The 23,327-nt window shown below is 39.1% G+C and overlaps 1 protein-coding gene across 3 annotated transcripts in view; it reads right to left on the bottom strand.

Moving 5' to 3' along the window:
• Window positions 1–4,569: 4,569 nt before the first annotated feature.
• The window catches only part of PHACTR2 (phosphatase and actin regulator 2), a 156,937-nt gene continuing 138,179 nt past the window's right edge, over window positions 4,570–23,327 (bottom strand). For all 3 annotated transcript variants that reach the window (XM_054570060.1, XM_054570059.1, XM_054570061.1), the window contains 4 exons: window positions 22,306–22,367; window positions 19,758–19,895; window positions 16,422–16,498; window positions 4,570–6,041 (listed from right to left, as the gene is read on the bottom strand). In XM_054570060.1, coding sequence (XP_054426035.1) covers window positions 6,026–6,041; window positions 16,422–16,498; window positions 19,758–19,895; window positions 22,306–22,367 — 293 coding nt within the window. In that variant the 3' untranslated portion in view covers window positions 4,570–6,025. The remainder of the gene's footprint in view (window positions 6,042–16,421; window positions 16,499–19,757; window positions 19,896–22,305; window positions 22,368–23,327) is intronic.

Raw genomic sequence — 23,327 nt, 5'->3', positions numbered from 1 at the left:
ATGTTGTGAACATATTGGCACATTTCTAAGCCACAGAAGAAATATTTAAAAATATATAAAAATATGAGTGCCTATATTTTAAGTAATGAAAGTGGTTTGACCCCAGATTCATGCAGATTGTTTTTGAACCCTAGTTAGCATTGCAATGGCGACTTCTCCTTGTGGAGGCGCTCTAAGTGATGGAATGGAATAGTCAAACTATAACAAAAGCATCCAGTAAGGGAAAAGCCCCCCATATTGGCAAGTGGCACAAATATTATTGGCATTTTAATATACCATAACCTTGACCTGAGGGTGGAATGGCATTTTGCCTCATTTACTCCCTTCAATTTATTATTAAAAAAAAAATACTGGTATTTAATAGGATACAAATTCTTAAGCACCATCTAAAAGTTCACAATATTACCACCTTTATCAATTCTGAGTTGCTCTTTCTCAAAAAAGATTTTTAGAAATTTTAATAGTTAAAAAAAATTATAGTGGCTGAATTAATTTCATTCCATTAGCCACGACTCATCCAAAACATTTTAAGACACATTTACCATTCAGGTTTGGTGATAAAAAGCAACAAAGAGAATAAGTATATTTAGGTATTGGTAGTATAGTGTGATAATGTTTCCTTACGTAAAACTCATCCTGTTTAGGGCATGATCATCAATGAAGTATAAACAATGTACATGCAACCCACAGTTAATCCACATTTCCTTCATAATTCAATATTCACAAATCTTAGAACAGCTGAACCACACGACTGTATTTATACAGGGGCAATTCAAACATTGCATGCGGATTAAATGATTCCTTAATGGGATAAACAGGTGATTGTTTTGGAACACATGGGATGCAGCTTCCCAGGGAAAATCTAACAGTGATGTTCATGGGCCACGGGCTTTGTTCATGTGGCTTATCAGCCATCATGTTTGTGGCTAAGCCATGCAACGATCCTCATGACCTTCACAAGGATTATGAGCAAAGTGTTATTCTGAAGTACAATTCTGAGGTTGAAAAATGACAAAGTTTGCTTCACATGAAACCACTCCTTATACTATAGCATGAAAGTATGTACAGGGACTGTCCAAATGAACGTGCCCGTTAGAACCACCACGACTGCCCAGTAACCTCCTCCCTGAAGAACTGGCAAATTAAAGCTGCACTGAAGCAGAAGGTTTGAAAAATGAATGGTGACAAAATGATTCAGGGCCTGAAAAAATGGAGGGCGGCCGAGACGATGTTTAGAGACAGACACTTTGCCTGTGTGCCCTGACCTGAAGTAGGTAGTGGTACTCAGGGGAGGCGCAATCACCTTCCTGGGAGGGCATCTGAACATGGGAGCGGCCTGTTTGTTTGGTTTTAATAACTGGACATGCTACTGGCATTTAGTCAGCGGGGGCCTGGGATAGTGAACAGCTTATAACGTGTGGGATGTTCCTGTACAGCAGAGAATCACCCAGCGCCAAATGCCAACAGCGCCCCCACTGAGAAACATCAATCCACAGCGCTTTGCTCATATGCACAGCTGTGCTAGCAATGCGACACGAGAATTGCTTTTTTTTTTTCTTCCTGGTGTGTGTATGTGCAGGAAGTCCCAGCATAGCTAAAAATGAGCCTTGTCTGCAGGGTTGGCTTTTGGTGGGAATAACTGCCATAGGATTCTCCATTTTTTTTCTTTTTGCCAGAAATCTTACAGCCTATACAATGGCATTTGCTAATTTGGGATGACTCTGCCTTTGGAAAAGCTTAAGTGGACTATGTTTCTGTTGATTTCTAGAAATACTAATGGTGGCTCACGTTTCCATTCAGAGCTCAAGTTTAATGATTATAAAAAACAAAAAAGAGTGGTTTGGGGGTATTTACCTTTGTTCCTACCACCTTTTGGCAAATGCCAAATTATAGTAGAGCCCCATGCTACTCTGAAATTTGAGTTTGAACTGTTTGGAGATGTGCTCTCTCTTAGAAAAAGGGCCCTATTAATTTGTTGATTTTCCCCTCTAGGACATATTTCAGTTCTAGAAGCTCATTCTGCTTTGTCAAATAAAACAAGGTGATATAGCCCACCTATTAGTAGAGAGCAAATACTCAGTAGTGGAAGATTAACTCTTTCAAGAGGCCAAGAGAGAATTTTGTAATGAATTACATCCTAGTGGTTCCTTAGTGTTCACAGCATACTCTAAGGATGTGAAGAACTTAGCTTTTGTTTCAAAGGACATACTTTTACTAGTAAGGTTAGGCTTGAAAATGTAACTGGAATTTAGGAATGCTTGAGCTACCAGACTGATGAAATGTCACAAATTTATGTATCTTATACGAGTTTAATTCCCTCTCACCTGCTCTGAAGATTTCTCACACTAGTGAAATGTGCTGCTGGGACCACTTAAAAACAGTAACAGATGCAAGAAAATTTTGAGCAAGAAAGGAAGAAAAGAAACCTTCCTTGTTCAAATGTGGGCATACTACTAGGCGGTAGACAAGACTGCCCTTTTCTATTGTGAATACAGCATAATTTTCGAAAGTTGTGTCTGCCTAACTCCATTAAGTATAAATACAGCACCTGTTATGTGGTAAAATGTGGTACCTAATCAGGATAGGTAGTATTAATGCAGATTTTTCTCTTTTAAATGTAAGCTACTGTATTTTTTTTAAAGTGCCAGTGCAGCACTGAATTGCAGGGTATAAAATCTGAATTATGGGTTTTAAAGACTTATCTCTCATTTTCAATATTAGATAATTTTTGAAGGGTGTTTGCAAGTCTTCTACTTCCTTAAATAGATTTTCACTTAAATTTCAGAACTTACTACTTACAGAATATATTTACTAACATTAGAAAAAGATAAGTAAAAAATCAGTGTGCTAATAAAGGATATAAAATGAAACAGAAAGTCAGGTTTTCTGGGTAAATCAGAGAGAGAGGAGTTTGCCTTTTCCTCCATTTAAAAGTTATTAAAATACCCCAAATGGTTCTCTGAATATTATTCATTTCATTTAAAGCATTTAAGGGGTTAACATAATGTCTCGACTGTAAAAAATACGAGACATTTCACACACACAGGAAATGATCAGGCAGGGCCACTTTAAATTAATGCTGTTCACCAGAGATCTAATTTGTCAGATTGATTGATAATGGCCACAAAGATGCTGATAAAGCCCATGGAAAGAGCCACTAACAGTCTGTCTCGTTCTTTCCTGCCTGGAGCCTTCCTAGAGATGAGTTTGTTTTTTTCCTTAATCATATCCTGGGGACTCAGGAAAACCCATGCACTTCCTCTATGTCAGCCTAATGTTGCACTTTAAATAGGGGAAAACCTGGAGCTGTTACAACATGATCCACACACACATTAATCTTCTTTCTAGAACTGTAGCTTACTGGGTAGATTGCAGATATGCTGAAATTGCAGAAATGCTCAGGTAGAGGCTTAATTATGGGGGGCGGGGGGGGGTGCATTTCACACCTTCACAGCCATTCAGGGCTACCAAGCAAAAGACCTCTAGATGGGTTGCTGGGGTGGAAATGAATTGTTTCTGCCTTTTAGAATCAGCTATTAAAATGGAGCCTATCCTGCAAGATATAGCTTAGTTCACAATCCTTCAATTCTCTCCACAGCTTTTTATTTAAAGAATCAATCTAGTGAAGTAATTGATGGTTCCAATTCTTAAATATTAGACTAGCAGTGGTTAAGTTTTTGGACTTTAACACTTGTCGCTTTTAAAGGTTTATCTAATCATGTAAACCAGGATAAAGAAAAAGTGTGGGTAGGTCACAAATCTGATCTATCATACAAGAAAAACAGTATCTTGAGGTGCCAGATTCTCATTTTTGTTTTGGGTACTTCTCGTTGTAGGGAATAAAAAAAATTGCATCACATGCACCACCAATGGGAAAAAAACTGTTCCTTTTATCAACCAATTAGGGATTTTCTATGATACATATATTGAGTGATAAAACAGAGATGTCTTATATTTACCATTTTTATGGAGGTGAGGTCTTTTTTGATTAGAAATCAAAACCATGTTCAAAAATCATAAGTATAGAAAATTAAAATAACATTACAGTCCTTGGTATTTTCCCCAAGACAATAAAATAAGGAAGAGGATAGCTTCAACAGAAAATTACAACATAGATAATGTCTATGGCTGTAAACACTATGAAATGAACAAAACCTCAGCCAGACAAGGACATGCGGGAATGCAGAAACACTTTTCCAGAGCAAAATATGTCTTATCCTATTAATGAAATAACACCAGTGCGGAAATCTACGTTTATTTCATTAACGCACATGGCCAAGTGCAGTGAGGGGTGCAATAATGCTGGTCACTTTTCCTAGTTATTAATGGTCCTGGTTTTTTGTAATAGACTGATGGGGGCCAAATTAGTTTTACTTTTAAGCAAAATCATCCCAATTTCAAGTGTGTCTTTAAAACATCAATAAGAGGCAGGATCCAAATTTATCCTCCAGATGAAATGTTTGCTTTTTTGGTGGAAATAGAAAATGATGGTCTTCCATAGTAGGAATCAGAATCATTTCAGAAAATTCTAGTCCAAGCTCTGAGAATAAAATTAAGTCTCTTTAGGTCTTGTCTTGTTATACAAATCATGTGTTTTTAATAAAAGGGGAACAAAATAACTGTGGGGAAAAAAACAATTAAATGAAAGGGAACATTTACATATGGTCATATGGATTTGCGAGCAGAAGCCATGCTTTGCCGGTGGCTCCATGGAAAACAGCGAGATAACGGTGGAGGGTCTGTGAATGTAAACAATACTGACTGTAGGCTCATAGGGAAACTTCCACAACTCTAAAGTCACCTGTTTTTTGCACTGAAACTCAATGTTGTACTTATGGATGCAACCTGCAGACTCTTAATACACAAAATGAGATTCTCCTCACTCTCAACTTAGCAAAAATCTTCTGTGTTCTTTTTATGTCTTTGAGTGCTTTGTTGATCCACATGCTTAATCTTTTTAAATAGCAGCAATCCAACTTAATGCAGCATGGAAAATAAGTAGTCCTTTGCAGTCCTATTAAGAGCTAACTGCTGGCAGAACACTTACATTTTGCTTAAGTTTTAATTCTGGAATCAGATTTTTAAAAAAGATGTGATTGTCGATACTATCTTCCTTCGATCAAACATGGTTGTTTCAACTTTGGAGATAAGCTAGGGAAAGACCAAAATATTTATTTCTAAAGCTTGCTACAGTTTAATAGGGTCACATCTCATCTGACTTTATTCCCAGTCCTGTTATCCTTGTGGTAAGGAGTATTAAAAAAAAAGTAAAGTATGTATATCTATGCTACTTAAAGCATGCAACAGAATTTGGGTAAGCATGCTTGTTAAGAGTCCATAAAAGCCTCTTGCATTTAAGAAAAAGATGCATGAAAACACTCAGACTTATTTCTGGCAACTGGATTCACTGGCACAACATAAAATAATGGTACTACACAGTACCAACATAATGGTGAAAAGATATTCCTCTAGGATTAGGTCTCTAAGGAATCCACTCTGGGTGATTAGATCCCCAAATCCCTTAATAACTTCTTAGCTATCAAAAGCCTACTTCAAAAATACATTTATGCTTCAATTTTTTCTTTGCTTCATTAACATAATGAAATTTTTCTCTTTCTTTCTGGTTTTCAACCCCCACCCACCCTCTTCCAGTGCCCAGCCATTCCATTCCCCATTTTTCTTTTTTTTTAAACCCGCACTCTAAACTTTGGCTTTCTGGTAACAGGGAGCCAGTGATTGTCTTCTGCTGATCTTCTTTGATTAAAACCCTGATGAAGAATAACTGGTGTAACCATTGTGTCCCTTGCCATCAATACACATGCTGGACAGCAAGGTCACTATACCCGTCCCTTCGCTTGTTGGCCCCGTCTGGGCTGTACAGGTGGGGAGCAGTCTCCACACGCTTCTTCTCCGCCAGTTAAATGGAAACACACATCATCAAATCCCAGTGCAATATCAGGTGTTCAGGAAGCAAGACTTCCCCCAAAGATGATCAGTCTATGTTTCCAAAGAGTCTCACACCTCATTACGGACGATGAAACCTGAAATAAGAAGATGGAAACTCTGAGTCTGTTATATAGAAGCACAGACTGCATTCAGTGAACTGAATAAGGTATGGTGATGTCTGCACTCAGAAGTGCTCTAGATATCTCCCAGCTGAATTACTGTCATAACAGAACACTGTTACAAATGTTATGTTGGAAATTAGAGGCAGACCTTGTACAAAAGACGCTGGTTATATCATCTGGGATATAGAGCAATTAGTACACAAAGCATCACGATCCTTCAGCGTCATGTTCTGACCTGTACTGAGCAGAATGAGATGTTTCATGAAGGTTTTGGTTACACCTGGTTTGTAGCGATACAAGAAAAACATCAACAAATAGTCACTATTTCATTAGCTTCAGCCTGTCATCACCTCTCGCTAAGGACTCCAAATCTACTTTCTACACCTGAATTGCCAATTGCCTGCTGGGAATTTTCTTCCAAATGTTCCACAAGCATGTCCACAGCCACACAGATGATCTTTTCTTGTAAAACTGCCTTTGCACTTTCTATCTTGACATTTTACCTTTTAAAATGTCTTTAGTCTAAAACCTCAGATTTGCAACTCATATCTCTCCTTCACCTTCCGTTTCCCATTAGTCACCCAATTCTGCCTCCATTGCCTGTCTCGGAATTCATGACAGGCCTCACCCCCTTCTGCTGGCACACTTTAGCAGCATGCCAGATAGCTGGCTGGCTTCATTGCCCTCCATGCGAGTTCCTGAACATTCCTTGTGACTTTGCAGATTGTGCTTTGAACATGCTGTTCCCTAATAATGCAATACCCTCCCTTCATTTTTCATCTGTGTTTTCACAATCAAGACCAAGGTCAAGGCCATTTTCTCCATAGGCCTTATCTGATCTGCCTCTTCAGCCTGTTTCTGTGAGTACACATTTTTTTGTTTGTCTTATATAATCTAATGTGCTTCTGCCCCAGTAAACTAGTCTCCTAATTCATTCCCTGTCCAGACCCATAGATTTGGAGATAAAATCTGTGTTTCACATAGTCACTAGCATTATCATCATCAATATTCATCTGATTATTCTAGTTCTTTGTTAATACCATTGTATTATTCTTCATTCCCTACAAAATATTATTTAAATTTCTTAGAGTAGTGATTGAGGTCTTTTAGGATGTGGGCCATCTTTCTAGATATTTGGGGGGGACCTCCCAAAACTGGTTTATTTACAGAAAAGTGTGTATTTATTCTTACATGTGTAAACTTCAGTTACTTTCAAAGTACTCTTCATCTGATGCAATACACCTATTAAGGGATTTTTCCTGCTGCCCAAAACAGTATTTGAACTTGTTGATTTTGATGCCTTTTAGTGCTTCTGCCATTTTTTGTTTTACCTCTTCCACATCAGCAAAATGCTTCCCCTTGAGGACTTTTTTCATCTGGGGAAACAAAAAAAAGTCACTCGGGGCAAGACTGGGGATGAATAGGGAAGGTGGGGCACGGGGGTCATGCCATTTTCGTCAAAAACTTTGGAACTCTCAGCGCTTTGTGGGCCAGGTGAGCTCGTAAATCATCCATCATGAAATGGGCAAACGCAACAAAAGACTCTTAAAAAAAATTCACTAAAGCTGAACGCAGCCTCTCACAGTGTATGCCAGCTGGTCCACCGATACAGTTGGATTCCTAGAACACTCGCCTAGCAGGGGGAAGCCTGTACTGCAAGAGGCCTGCTCTTCAGAAGATAATTCCGGTTTTTGGGGGGGATAATCCCTCGTATCTCCATCACTACCCCTAAAATACCCTGTTTCAATCCGTTGCCCTCAAATGCTCCTCAATCTTGTGCTCATGCATAACAACAGATGAAACAAGATTGGCCATAAACTGACATTTGGAGAAGGTGCATGATGGATGCATAGGGCTTGTTATATTACTTTTTCATGTTTGACTATCCAACAGTCAAAATAAAAATAAGATATATCAAGGTTTCCAAAACATGTTGTGACTAAAGTAGAAAGGCGTCCACTTTGAGTTCTATTCTTAACTCTACCCCGAACATAACCTCGGGCAGGTGTGTGAACTTTGATGGTCTACATTTGTTAAATGGCGACAGTATTACTGTTTCAGTCACAGGGGTCTTCTTTTTACCCTCAGATCATGCAAAATTCTTCCCCAGGCCCTTTGTCCTAGCTCTTCCCTTAACCTTCGTTGATCCGTTTTGGGGGTTGAATGTTTTCCTCTCTTCCAAAAGTGCTGATGGCTCTCTCCTGTCACTTAAATCACAAAATAACTTTTATTTCCTCAGTATACCCCTGTCCTCACCATCATGTCTATACTCACCCGTGCCCCTCCCACAGAATCCTGTCACATTTTCATCATAGTACCTAACACAGTCTGATATTATCATATTTGTTTGTTTGCTTGTTAATGGTTTGTCTTCCTCATTAGACAATAACCACGTGAGATCAAGGAGCTGAGAGTGAGCACCTTATCTGACTTGCCCTAAATTCCCAGGGTCCAGAACAGAGTCTGGTTCACGCTATGTGCTCAGTAAATGTCTGGTGAATGCATAAACAACTGAATACATATATACAGGGGCACTTAGAAAGTTATTGATAACTCTTTGTATAATTCTCTATAATTGAAGAATCCAATTATGAAGCCCCTAAAATCAATTATAATTAAATGTATGTTAAGCCATGATAACCTATCTGGTCAGACATTGTGTCATGCTTTCCAGGAAATCGACCATAACCTGAAGAAAAATATAAAAATTCTATAAAAATAGTACAAAAGAATAATTGAAAACCTCTTAAATCAAACTACTCTATAAAATATGAGGCAGGTAATTAAAATGACAGTTCAAGTTTAGATCTATATCTCTATCTATCTCCTAATTGAATCCTGAAAACAATCTTACGAGGTATGTATTCCTGTATCCCTTCTGTACAGGTGTGGAAACTGAGGCACAGGGATGCTAAGGCACGCACCCAAGGTGGAGAGCTGGTAAGCAGGGATGCCAGGCTCCAGATTCTGTGTCCTAACCTACACCAGACAATGAGATCAAAACACACCTTCATCCCTACTTCCATTCCAAGGGTTTTTAAATTAGTTTGGTGCTCTGTGGGTGTAATGGAATAAAAAAGGTGATCAGTTGGATTTCTACATCCATCAGTCAGTTTTGATCCATTCTGACCACAGTCCTGTTCCGCCATAGCTACAGTTTGATGGTACAGTTGTCTCAAAGGCCTCTGCCTTTTGTCACGTAGAAAGCTACATGAGAATGGGCCCAGCACAAACTTCTCGCAATTACCAGAGAAGCAAGTCCAGTGAGGTCCCTGTTTGAAACCAGCAGCATCAGTTCCCTCCATGCGGGAAACAGAAGTGCTGCCCTCGCCACACAGAGGAGCAGGGGCCCCAGGGGCTCCGTCAGTACAGACAGACGCACACCCTGCAGCATCTTTACACCACGAGCCTCCAAAGGTTTCCCTCTGTCAGGTTCAGCTTTACAGGAATTACATACTCCTGCAATTTAGCAATTATTTTAGCCCTCTCCTTATTTGCTGGGCTTCATACAACAAACCCTCCACCGTGTCCTAATCTTTTGGCCCTGGATTCAAAGGACACGTTTGGGGACACGTGACAGGAGAGGTTTTCTCTTTCCATCGATGTCTGTGGGATGAAAAAGGTAAAATAAAAATTGGGTTGGGGAACAAAGTGAGTAGTCAGTGGACCAGGAGAGATTTAGAGCCTTCTAAAGTCCAGCATTTTTCTGGAATGTGTCCTGTAAAAACATTTCTAAAAATTGGCAGGACACTCTAAGATTTTTTGTTTTTTGGGTTTTTTTTTTTCTGCAGACACAATTGGCCCATGGATCCCATTAGAGAGTGAGTTCCACAGTCTGGATCGCATGGAAGGTCACAGGCCATTAGCGCTGCTTCAAGGGCTGGCTAAGAGAGGGAGGTGACCAACTAACAGCGGGAATGCTCTAACACGCTGACAAAGCCGGGGGTCAGAATTGTGCCCTCTCTTTGTATGGGCTGCCCAGATCTGGCCCAAAAAAGTGTATATTTTCTTGTACTATCCAATCAGAGAAGGGTATTTATACATCCTTTTTCAAGTAGGCATCCTGTCTTCAAATTCAGCTCTAAAACCTCATGTTAGAGGTACTGAAATTGTTCTGAAGTTTGTTAACGCAGTGGTTTGTGTTCATTTTGAAACGTAAGAGGTGTAGCTTTGCCTACTGAGAAGTCTGCCTGCCTGATGGAATGACAGTTTGGGCTTTGGGTTTCTGGGTGATGGAGCAATAAATACATCTCCTGTTCCCTAAGAATACTGAGGTTTTTCTGGCTGCTCTTTATTCCCCAGAACTATCCAGAGACTCACATGTGAAGTTATCTATATTTTCTTCCTCTTGTTAAAATTGCAATACATTTTTCTTATTTCCATGCTGTTGAGAGGGAGTAAATGGGGGGAAAGCTATTTTTAAGTTATGGGATTAAGGAAAAAATAATTCTTTTCCATTAAAATTCTTTTCCATATGGTTCCTCCATAATTTATTTTTAAAAAGGCACTCATATAAATTCATTCAGATAATACAAAGTATAAAATTACTCACGAATGTAAAATATAAACTTTCCTATACTTGCCTATTTGTTATATACAGAAATCCTGCAATATTTCATTTCCCCTTTATTTAAAATGGTTTGTTTGTCCGGGCATACACACTTAGGGTAAACAAATATGGAGAGTCTCCTAAACAATCGCTCCTTGCTCTTTCCCAGAAAACAGACCACAGGTTAGGTGGGATTTCGTTATTTTGAATGCTGAGCCATGGTTTCAATCCTGGTGCTTATGTAGCATTTTGCCACTCTTTTAAGTTTTTGTCCAGGTAGCAAGAAGTGGAGAACCCCTGAAAGAAAGTGCCTCTGCGGAGCACCGTTCATTTTTATTTTGGTTCCAGGTTGTAGTTTCTGCCATGTCACATTTTGATAAGCATATCTAGAAGCTGAAAGAGTGGTTTACTTTATCAGTAAATACACATAAGATAGTAGTACCAAGAGATGGAATAGAATGACATAATTGCTTTAAAAGCATATACATATACACAGACAAACACATACACATCTCAACCTAGCTACATTAAGAAAACACCTGATTGGTGTTGCTCCGTGGGTCAGGTGTTGTCCCACCAAAAGCACCAGGTCACTGGTTCAGTTCTTGGTCATGGCACACGGTGGGTTGTGGGTTTGGTCCCCAGCTGGGGGATTGTGAGAGGCAACTGATCGAAGACGTCTCTCACATCGATGTTTCTCTCCCTCCATTTCTCCCTCCCTACCCTCTCTCTAAAAATAAGTAAACGAAATCTTTCAAAAAGAACATTTGGAAGGAGAATAAAACTTATAACCTTACTCTGTAACAAACCATTAAGAGTTTTTGATTTTTTTCCCTATGCATTCTATTTTTTTTCTTTGCATCTGAATTTTAAATAAAATATGCCATTGCTATATGTGTTTAGTCAGTATCTTGATCTTCCCACTTAACATTATGCCAATAATCCCTTGAGGCCCATTTTCATTCTAAGAGCATCAATTCAAAGATCCTATGAGTCTTTCACAATATCCCCTAATATAAGTACTACATTGCACACACTAAAAAAGTCCTTATTTACAAAACTTAAATAAGGACTTAAGTATTATTTTAAAAAATAATACTCCCTTGATTACAAATCTGATATATATTGACACAAAATAATTGGAAAACAGAATTTCCAGAAGAAAAATACAATTGTTCATAATCTTATACTTAGCTGTAACCATTTTCAAATTTAGTTTTTAAATAAAATTTGACCTTTCATACAATTTGCCTTTATCATTTAGAGAATGATTTTGAATTGTAGAAATTCCATTTACTATGGAATGGGAAGTGGCTTCTCTTTGGCATGGCACTCTCCTTCCAGAACACAATGGCCCTGCACATGGTCTTTGAGATTTTGAACAGTGGTCCAGGTGGGCTGTTGCTGCGCCGAGGAAATGCAGGTCATGGCCAGATAAGCAGCAAGTATTCTAAGGCCCAAGGTTAAGGCCTGGCACCTAGCAGGACACAGAATGAATCCTCACGGGGCCCACTTGTCCTCACCCTTGTTATGTGGCCCTAGAATGCACTCCCGTTCCAGACAGCTATCTGCAAAATCCTGGGAGAATCTTGGGGAATTAGATGAAAGAGTGGATCACTATGATTCTTCACCACTACAGATCAAACATGCCTCAGAACATATTCCATGATGGGGGGCTCCAGAGTCGCCTTGTTGGCACACCAATGACAAGAGTGTCACAATTAATGCCGGCACTTGCAGCACATTATTCAAGGAAAGTCATCCTGATGAAATTCTTACTTACAGAAACAGTAGGGAACAGATCCTTTATGTTTCTTTAAAGTGTTTTTTTTTTTTGACTAGATAATAAATTTTTATGTTTCAAAAATTCAAAAGGTTCAAAGGGTGGGTAGTGAAAAGAATCCCTTCTATGCCTGCTCCTAGTCACCCTATTCCCCTTGCCAGCGGCACCCAAAGTAATCAGCTTTTTGTGTCTCTATGCAGAGATGCAGACGCAAACGAAGCTGTATACAAGGACAGATACTTCCAGTGTTGGCTGGTAGATACATCATTGTGTGGCAGATTATCTCTGGATAAAGAGGTACCTTGGCAGAGAGAGCACGGCTGTCTCAAACCTTTTAACATGCCCAAATGCCCAGGGAGTTAATAGATTTAGGTTTTAAAGAAAGACTTCCTTGCTATAAGGAGGTAATGTCTGACACTAATAAGAAGAGCTAATAAGCGAGCTGTTCTGTATCTGCGTTGCACTTAAGAGGCTGGGTAATGATCAACAGCATGTTTATTTTCTCCAAGGGTGACTGGTGCTAAGAGCACCACTATCTTCTACATGAGCAATTTTCTAAATGTAAAACATTATCGTATTCTTGTATTATTTGGATTAGACACAGCAGTGTTTGCCAAAACATTTCCTCTTAAAAGATATATGGAGAAAAAGGGGCGGGGGGAGGTAGGAGAGAGTAAAGGGAGATAAAGGGTGATGGAAGGAGATTTGACTTGGGGTGGTGAACATTCAATACAAGATACAGATGATGTATTACAGAATGTACACCTGAAGCCTAAATACTTTTATTAATCAATTTCACCACAATAAATTCAATAAAAAATAAGAAACACTGAAATCAATTTGAAAATCGTAAGCATGATTTTTATAAGCTTCTAAGCCAAAAAACATTTCGGTACCAAAAAACAAGTCTAATGATGTAATATAAATTAATGGAAAAACAGCAGTAGACGTTTGCTTTACTGCCAAGTTTTTAAGAATACTTAAGCAAGCCATCTTTATTTTAGTGATATGAATATTTAATTTTTCCTTATCTGGAAAGGCATTTGAAATAGTGTTAATCAATATATTTTTTGGAAAACTTTTAAAGCTTACTGGTGATATCAGCTATTACCAAAAAAAGTCTATAGTTTTCTTTTGAAATTCAGCTCATCCCTATTTGCATCTATTAATATTTACTTAAACAATGAAGATATCAGTAGACTATTTTATGGAAAACAGGAGGCATACTCTAAAAGTCTGTAGATGAGCAAATACAGAAAAATAGCCAAGAGAATTTTCAAGGTGAGAAAATACTCCACCAGATTAACCTATCCTAATTAACAGTGTGACACAGTGCAAGGACAGACAACAGCTCGCTAGAGCACGTTCCAGAATCTGGAAATTGACCTGTGTGTACATTAAAAGAAGAATTTCACATTGAGGGGATGACAAGTGGCAGTGGGACAATTGACTATTGATTTAGAGCAAAGTAAAGTTAGTTTAATCTCTTGAATCACACACCCAAATAAATGCCCAATGGATGAAAGATCTAAGCGTAAAAAAAAAGCATATGTAAAAATTAAAGGTAATATTTTTATAATCTTTGTCTTCCTCCATAGGACACAAAGCAATGGATTAAAAAATTACAATACAGATAAATTTAAATAGGCAGATACTTAAACAAAAGGCCATAAAAATTAAAATGTTAGCAAGAAATTGGGGGAAAGTATTGTGACATGTAGCAAATGACAGATATCTACAATGCCTGAGTTTTTACTAATCCATAAGAAAAAGATAAACAATGCAAATGAAAATTGATCAAAACAAATCAAAGAATAAAAAATGAACTGTCAATACAGGGAAGTAAAGATGCCCAACTTTACAGAAATCAGTTAAATAGGATATTCATGTTCATTCTATAGAATATAGACCCCTCACCACCATCATCCACCCCAAATGCTGAATAGACCAGGCATGCTTGTCAACTTAGGTCACAGACCACATCTTACAAAATGTAAAAACTAGACCGAGTGACCTAGCAAATCCATTTATGGGACTAATACAGAAATACTGGTGTGTGCGCGCAAAGGTACATTTATAAAGAAATTGTCAAGACAGCATTGTTTTACTAAGGGAAAACTGAAAATTTCATAAACATCTATCAATAGAAGAAACTGTTCAATAACTTATGATATATATTATCTATGAAATACCATAGAGTCATGAATGAGACATATACTAATATGGAAAGATTTTCTAAATGCTGTTTTGCGTGTGACTGAGAAGGTGTACTTATATACAGATGCATATACACAGATGTTTCTAAATACATGAAAAAAATGTCCAGAATGTAGAATACTCACACCAAACTCTCACCAGTGGTTGCCGGTGAGAGTGGGAACGAAATTGGGGAGGGAGTAGAGGGAGTTTTCATTTTTTCTTGATAAGTTTTTAAACTGTTTGAATATTTATTTAGACTATACTATTTGTTTACATTAAAAATACATACCTAAAAAAGAAACAACTTTTACTTTCCCCTGCCTATTTTATTTGTTTATTGTGTCCAACAGAAGAGAAAGAAACTCTTTTGGTATAAATGCTTATTTTTCATAAAATGAGGACTTCTATAAGAAGGCATTTTAAAACTTTAATTATTTTTTATCATAACGTATTATTTATATAATGCAATCAAAAGAAATGAGGTGATCAAACACTACAATTTCTAGGAAAACTACAAAGTCTGGGTTGATGCAGTCGCTACATCTCAGGGGTCAGGATTCAATGAGACAAAAATATGCCATCTTCCCAGTTGCCTGGAGGTGCCAGCCAGCTCAATGTAACCATAAATATCCAGCCACCTTATTATGATCAACTTTACTAGAGAAGCGTGACCACTGGTGTCAGATATGAGCATGAACGTTTTCTGACTCCAGGAGTGGAAGGGAGAAAAAGAGAGGACACAGGTTTGGCTTGGTATTGACATGTGACATGTCTGTGTGTAGATTAGGATAGGAGAAAAGTCCTATACATTAGGGATGTCTGAAAGTCCTACGTGTGTTCACACACACACACACACACACACACTAAATAAATAAATACTATTCGAGAAAACAAAAGAAATATCACTAGAAGAAAGGGGAGTTTCTTCTGCCTACCAGGCATTATTGTTACAGGAGCAATATCTATGAAGCAAGGCAGGCCCCACGCACTTCAGGCAAGAGGCTCGCTGCTAAACCCTACTGCCATCCTGTGACACACTCCCTGACATGGAAATCCCCCATCAACAGGAGCCACTGCAGCGACCGTGGCACCACGATGTATGGCTGCCCTCCAGAGGCTGTTTGTAGCCTAGAGGATCAGTACATGTTTTCCAGAAAGAATTCTTCATATGATTATCTGTCCTGGTATGCTTTTTAACAACACAATTTTTAAAGATTTGATTGGTATGCAAATCTTTAGGAACACACCTGTTATGTAAAGCAAAGCACATAAATCCGTGAGAGAGAAACACAAAGAACACCTGTGAATTGTGGGGGGGTCAGACTACATGGTCACTTAGGGCTTATTAAAATGAAGGGTGCTGGGAGGAAAAATGGTGGGATTATAGCGGGCTTCTGTGGCACCAATAAAAGCTGGACTCCTACTTTAAGTTATTGTGCATATTCTGAAGTTTGAGGTTCTATCCTAAGTTATATCTATGGTGAGTCCAAAGCAGACACACACATGTCCACACTGGCTCTCATCAGCATCTGTCCTGGACATAAAACTTTAACTGAGTCTCTTCAAAAGCAGAGTCACAGATCCTGGTGCTTGACTTCTGGCCCAGAAAATAAAACTACAAAGAAATCAAAATGTAGCTCTTTGGAATGATTCAGACTTCTTTGGGAAAAAAAAAAAAGCACCTTAATTTTAGAAATGTTCATTAGATGGTGTTATGCTAAACCGTATATTTTTAAAAATGTAACTGTGGTAAAATACACATAACATAAAATTTACCATTGTAATCACTTTTAATATGCTAAACTGAATTTTGTCTACCAACCTTGTAAACTGTCGACTCTCTTCGTGAACTTCCATTTCTGTGCTTTTAAATTCATTTAGTTCTTTCCTTATTGCTGCCTAGATAGGAAAAAAATAGATAAACAAAATTGTTACTTAGGACACATCTTTCCTTAGCATATACTGCATCAACAAAGCAGGGGATTCCTAGTTTCTACTAAGTAACGGTACGACGAATATAATGTCATGCTAACTAACAGCAGCATAGATTTCTTTCAAGTGTCCTTGACCAGGTGGAGGAAGAGGGCTTTTCCTAAACTCGTCCTGGGGTCTGATCTATGAGTTACACACATCCCCCACCGCCGATGACCACAAGGAAGTGCAGGTCATGAGACTGTCTGAGATACAAATCATTTCCCTATGAAAGTTCTGCATTTCATTACACACAGTGACATGGCTCTGGTCAGAGCTGCCACAGAGCTACTGAGAAGGCAGTTGTCATTTATTCTTTAATATTGAAAGTTAAGACAATTTCAGCACAGCACTTTAAAACTACTCAAATAAAATAGAACGCTATTACTATTGACTATTGAATGAACACATAATCCAAGCCATCTAAATACTGGGGTTCTTCAGGTTGAAAAGCTGACATACTAACCAAAATGTTGACATTAGTTGTCTATTGACAATAGTGGCTGGATCACAAATGGGTTTTGGTTTCAACTTTGTGCGTATCTTTATATCTTCATTTTTCTACAAAGAATAGTGTCCTCATGTAACTGTATATTTATTAATAAAAACAGCTCCATAGTCTCTTTGTAAAATGGACTCTTCAGCCACAACACGGGATGACTTTACAAACCACAGAGAGTCACGTCACTGACGGAAAGGAAAATCTACTTCGTGGTGGGAAAAGGGGGCCTCTCTCCGGCTTTCCCCTGCCACCGTCACTCAGCAATACACACATTTTTCTCCCTGCGCCCCTTCCAAGGTGATAGCTGAATCCTGTTGCCCCAAACTGCCTCGTCTCCTCAAATATGTTCCTCAGCCCCTAGTTTCTAAGGGGAGCCTGTAGCTGGGAGGTGATGGCCGGAGTGACTTTTTTTTTTTTTAAACAATTCTTGCTACTGACTTTTGGAAGGGATGAAGCAAGCAGAGCTATTTGTGGGCCTGAGTCCCCTGTGATAAGACTGCACGTCTGGCTGCCCAGGTGAGAGCAACAGCAAGGATACTTTGTTTTCCTCACTGAAAATCTTGGTACCTAATACCAGGAATGAGATAGTCAAGATGCTCTGTACGACTCGTCAATTCATGTCTATCAAAAAGTCTTCCTGGAAAGGAGGTATTTTAATATGGATAGTGGCAGAGAATCCTGTCCCTAAGTTCATCTAAAATTTATCCTCTGAATGTTCTAGCATCAGTGGAGGAAATGGAAAGGAGTCCGCTCAGGGTCGGAAGTCATGGATTCTAGTCTAACCTATGCCTTCAATAGCAGTGTGATCCTTAGCGAGGTACTCTACTCCAAACCTGCTGTCTCATCTGGGAAGTGGGGATGAGAATTCCTCACAATGTTATGAGAATCAATTAAGAGCATATTTGAAAGTGCCTTGTATATTGTAAGTATTCGATAAAATGTCATTATGGTGATATTTTCAAAAAATGAGTTAAATTTTAGTTTGTGATTGTGATGAACAATTATTCCATTTTATTTTATAGAGAGTCTACTATGGGAAAGAAGATAATGTCATTGAAGGAGTCTCAAGGACAATTAAGGCAAAGTCCTTATTCTCAATGGCAGGTTGGCTACTAATGGAAGAGTCTGGCAAAAATCAATGCAAACATTCTTTGAGAATCAACTGGGATGTAGAAGCTACAAAAATAGTACAGTTTATTTTTAATTGTAAGTTGTGTGCTACACATTCTTTATATTTGTAACATAATTCACTTATGACCATATACATAGAAAGCCAATTCAATACTTATAGGCATATCCCACATGCTCATCTGCAATGTGACCTTGCCATTCCCTCATCAAGAGGTGGAGTTTATCTCTCCAGCCATGCATCTGGGTAAGACCTGTAGCTTCTTTAACAACAGAAGTAAGCAGAGGTAACACAGCAGAAGTCACACAGCAGAGGTAAGGCTGTGCCAGTCCGGGATATAGCCCTTAACTAGCCCAGTATCTTTTGCTTCCTCCTTTTTGTAAGGCAGCTGCCATGTAAAAAAAAAAATGCCCACACTCAGGAAACCACACTGAGAAACCCAAGGTTGAAGCAGAGGTGCTGGAGGATGCGATGCCACATGTATACAGAAAGAGGTCAATGAGCAACAAGGAGCAAGGCAATGATGAGCTAGTGGAGACTCCATCTCGGAAGTGGATTCTGTAATCCCAGACACCACCTTACATGATGCCACATGGATCAGAAACAAACTGCTAAGCTGACCCCTTCCCAAATTCCTAACTCACAAAACTGAGCGAAATAGGATGGTTGTATCAAGTCACCAAGTTTTGTGGTGGTTTGTTACAAAGCAGTTGATACTCCGAAAACTCCTTTAAGACTTTCATCTCACAAGTGATGAAATGGAGATCAAGTCACTTGCTAGATACAGAAGGGACATTAAGGGACGGAGATGAGGCTCGTGCATCTGCCTTCTCACCTCAGGTCCTCTGCTCTTCCCAATAAAAGGAGCTTCAGAGCCTAACACATCCAGACAGTTGCCTCAGATCTCCATGTTGTGTGTGCTCATTTGAATTTGAAATGATGAGTCAGTTCCAGGCAATGAATGTGATGTGAAATTATAGGAACTGGCTGCTTGAAAAAAAAATATGTCAGCAAGTTCTGACTACAGCCAATTAAAGAAATGTAATACTCATTTTAAAAAGTCCACTAACGAATGACCATACTTTTACTCCAAGAGTTACTTCCTCTTACTATCTAAAGAGATTTCCTGAGATTGTTATGAGAAGGGGAGAAAAGCAATCGGGACACTCTATATTAGTGAAACACATCTACAATAATCTTAACTCTCTTCTGTGCAAAGAAGACCAGAGTTTAGGCCTAATAACTCTTCGCATTAGTGTAAATGGGGCTTGTTTTGTTGAAAGACATGGGACAGAGAGAGGTGGGTTGATGTAGTGGGACTGAAACCTGAATGGTGCTGGGTTGGACCATCAATGGAAAGGGACTGAGTTGAAACTAGGTATTTTTAAGACTGAAAAAAACAAGCCCCAGGAGACACTACTGAGGCCAAACATGTAGTCATTTTTGATACTATGAAAATTATAGGTTTTCCTGAGGCAAAGTTGAAAGAACTTCATTGATATTACTAATCGGATCATAAATAAGGGAAATCATGGTTAAGCCACTGGAGTTCTTGCCTTGTCCGCAGGTGTCAACCTGGCCCAGGGCTTGTCTGCCCGGCGATCATAGTCGGGAGAATCGGTGACTTCCACATACTCGTTGAACCGCAGGATCCGTCGAGCTTGCAGCTCTGCCACTGTGGGTCTCAGGCTGAGCTGCAGGAGAATAGGGACAAAGGATGAGTTCAGTAAACCATTTACAGCCCCAGGGTGGCACGTTTTCTATACAGAACTGCAAAATTATGGTTAAATAAGGTCACTTTCAGATATCAAAAGAAAAGAAAAAAAAAGGCGGCAGCATCTTGGGAGTTTCTAATAAGAACTAGAAAGCAGTGTGCCCTAATTTTGAGACTATAAAAATCGTCACTGTTAGATAGGTCACAGTCTTTGGCAACCGTCTGCATTATGCTATTTTCTCCAACTTGCTTGGCATTGTGATAAAGGCGCCTGTCATCCCTGACACAGGAAACATGAAGCAACACAGGCACAATAAAAATCCAGATATGGGACGGCTGATTTGGGGATGGAATGATCAAGACCAAAGCCCTGCAGCTTCGGGACATGAGAAGAAAAGGCCTGGTTCCTATTTTATTAAACCCGTATATTCAGAAATACACAAAGTTATGACAAAGAAATGGTCCAGTGAAGGGTCTGCCTACGGGCACTCTTCCATGAGAGGCTAAGCACCCAGGCCCAGACTTGGCATTTACAAGGTCTTGGCCACAAAAGCTGATACGCAGGAACAAGGCGGGGGGACTCGCTGGAGAACTGCACTCAGTGGGGCGCTCACTACTTAAAATCAGCTGCAGCCTTTAGGACACTTGTAATAGTGCGGGTCCCTCCTGTGGCCTTCATCAGATTTGAATTTAGAGTTGTATGTAATCTACCCGGCCCTGTGTGCATTTGCTTTCTTCTTCGGGTCCTTTCTCAAGCCCCCAAATAAGGCAGAGATGGTTCTGAGACTCAAGAGACACGGCCCCTTGGCCAACAGACACCACCAACTCTCTGCCGCTGTGGTTAAAAACATCCCCTTCTCTGGGCTATTGTTTCCTCTTGAGTAAAATCAGAGGCTGAGTTCAGTCAATGCTCTAACCTTTGAGGCATTCAAAGACCCGTAGAAGGCCTGGGTCTACCCCGAGCCCACCTGAGCTGGGATATGACACCTTCAGCCCCCTCTAGTTCATAACGCCCTGGTGGGCCAGGGACAAAGGAAGGAATGATCTGAGTGGTTCTATGATGCTCTCAGTTACTATATCATCTATACATTCTTGCTGCCTCTCCAGGGATGTGGGGTTAAGGAGGTGGAGAAACCCTTGCCTCTGGGGACTGCCCAAAAGCCAAGTGACCAATGGCCTTGCAGGTTAGAAATTCTCCATCCAGTCTTGCCCTTCAGGATTGTGCCAGTGATAGGGCAGTGATAGTCCATTAGTGATATGGACTGTCCTGCCCCATGACAAGGAGCTCTGTATAGTGGAGGCGCATGGGGACAGGGGTTAAGGGCAGGCTCTGTGGCTTCCTGGAAGGGCCCAACTGGACTGAGAGGACTACAGGGGTGAACCTGGAGCAAGGAAGAGGGGCTACTTTTTATCTGGAGCTGCCACCTACCGACCGCTGAATGCTGGAAAAGCCATCTCTAGAAACTCAGTTTACAGCCTTTTTCAGCTAGATGATTATTTGAGAGAAAAAAAAAGAGGTGAAGAAAGGATCTTTCCCCCTAAAAATCAAAACCAAAACCTCTCAAAATACAGTCCCTAACTTTTCCATGGGGATGGGGTGTTTTGTCCAACTGTCTTAGGATGCTTTTGTTGGGACTTGCCAGCCAGCGCAGAGAGATGTGGGTGAGGTCGCACACTTCACCGGGCACGTCCTGCTTTGCTCCTCAGGCCTTCTGCCGGGGGCGGCGAGGGAACGACACACCCGAACCAAACAGAGGTTCAAAATGAAATCAGAGCTCTGATAGTGCTTGTTTTTTCCAGAGACTGTTATTATTTTAACACACAGAAAAAAGCGGTAGCCCTGGTATCAGTTTTAGGTTTTGATAAATGGTGGAAACAATGGCCCAGGGTAAGTCATTTGTCAATTTGGGTAGCGCTGCAGTCGGCAGGCTGGAGGATCAAGTCCACTTACAAAAATTACTCACGGAGCTCAGGTATGGAACAGTGTCAACTTTCAGTAGTAACAAAATATTTATTTAATATTTTCAAGACTGCATGGGAAGTGTGAGCATTTTAAAAAACTAAACATTAAATGGTTAATAATGATTATCTCTAAATGGATGAAGTTTGTGTTTTTTTTTCCTTTTGGAATTGAAATTTTTTCACAGAATATATGTTTCATAATCATTAAATGTACTTTAAAACTTTCGATTAACATCAAAATTAACATATCATGCTATTGTAAATGTAAAGATAATCATATTGTACTCTTTGCATTGATTTTCATTTCTATGATCAGTTAGTCAACTATAGGGAATAATTATTCCTAAATCATGTAGAAAACTGATTTGCATTTAAAAAGTGAAGCAAATCTCAAAACACACAATCATTAATGGTCATAGTTTCATCACCTTTCTGCTGAGTCTGCGCTTAAGTTCCATTTTTGCTTCTTGTTCTTCTTCTTCATTCTTTTCTGTTTATTAATGGAGAGGGAGGCATGGAGACTTAGTTACTATAAATGACTTTACAATCAGAAAAGTAGATCAGGTCATAATTATTTGACTTTAACAGAAATTAATCCAACACTCCAACATTTTACAAACCTTGTCAAAAGATTTTGCAGAAAGAGCAATCATTTAGATATATAAAATTACATTAATTAATGTAAAGAAAATTACATTAATTAATGTATACATATATATTATTTTTTTCCTTAAAGGACTGGCTTATTTACTAATTGTAAACCTTTTGGCTTCTCGATTTCTTATTCTACTCCAACAGAACCACAAGAGTACCCATATTCTGGTGAAAGTCTCTCATTGCTGATCATCTCGTGGGCTTATAAGCACAGATGATCAGAGTTCGGATAAACATGTGCTTCTAGATCTGGTCTTCATGTGAAAATCTGAGATATATCCAAAGAACAAATTAGAACCATCTGATGCATGTATGAGTTGCTGATTTCCAATCAAATCCAACTAAAATACTCAGTTTCTCTGCTTTGATTTCCACAGGGGCAAAATGTAGTCATTTCTTTGGACTCTGCCCTCGACCCAGAATGTTCTGAATGGGACCGCAGTGTACTGTTGGTGGAGATGATTTTTTTCTCTCATGACTTTGCCTGTCCCAAGTCTTCTCTTTTTCTAGTACTTCATAAAGTAGTATAATTTAATGGCCAACTTAATGAAAGCTGTCTAACATATAGGATTAAGAGAAAAATATCCAGAACTTTTAAAGAAATAAATACCATTCAGGTTTTAATGGTTGCTTATTTGATGAACTTCTCTCTATTGCTTCCTGTAGCTCATTATTTGTTCAATAAATGAGCATGGATTTTACACATTGACTATTAATACTTACAAAAAATTACCTTTTAGAAAGTGCTATTATGAATTCAATTGAAGGAAAACACTGTGTAAAATCTCAATTAAAA

The sequence above is a fragment of the Pteronotus mesoamericanus genome, unplaced genomic scaffold (genome assembly GCF_021234165.1).
Source record: "Pteronotus mesoamericanus isolate MK-2021 breed Mesoamerican mustached bat unplaced genomic scaffold, CSHL_Meso_final contig_20, whole genome shotgun sequence".
Lineage (NCBI taxonomy): Eukaryota > Metazoa > Chordata > Mammalia > Chiroptera > Mormoopidae > Pteronotus > Pteronotus mesoamericanus.
Note: the sequence above shows the minus strand (reverse complement) of the source record. Positions and strands in the feature narration are given on the sequence as shown.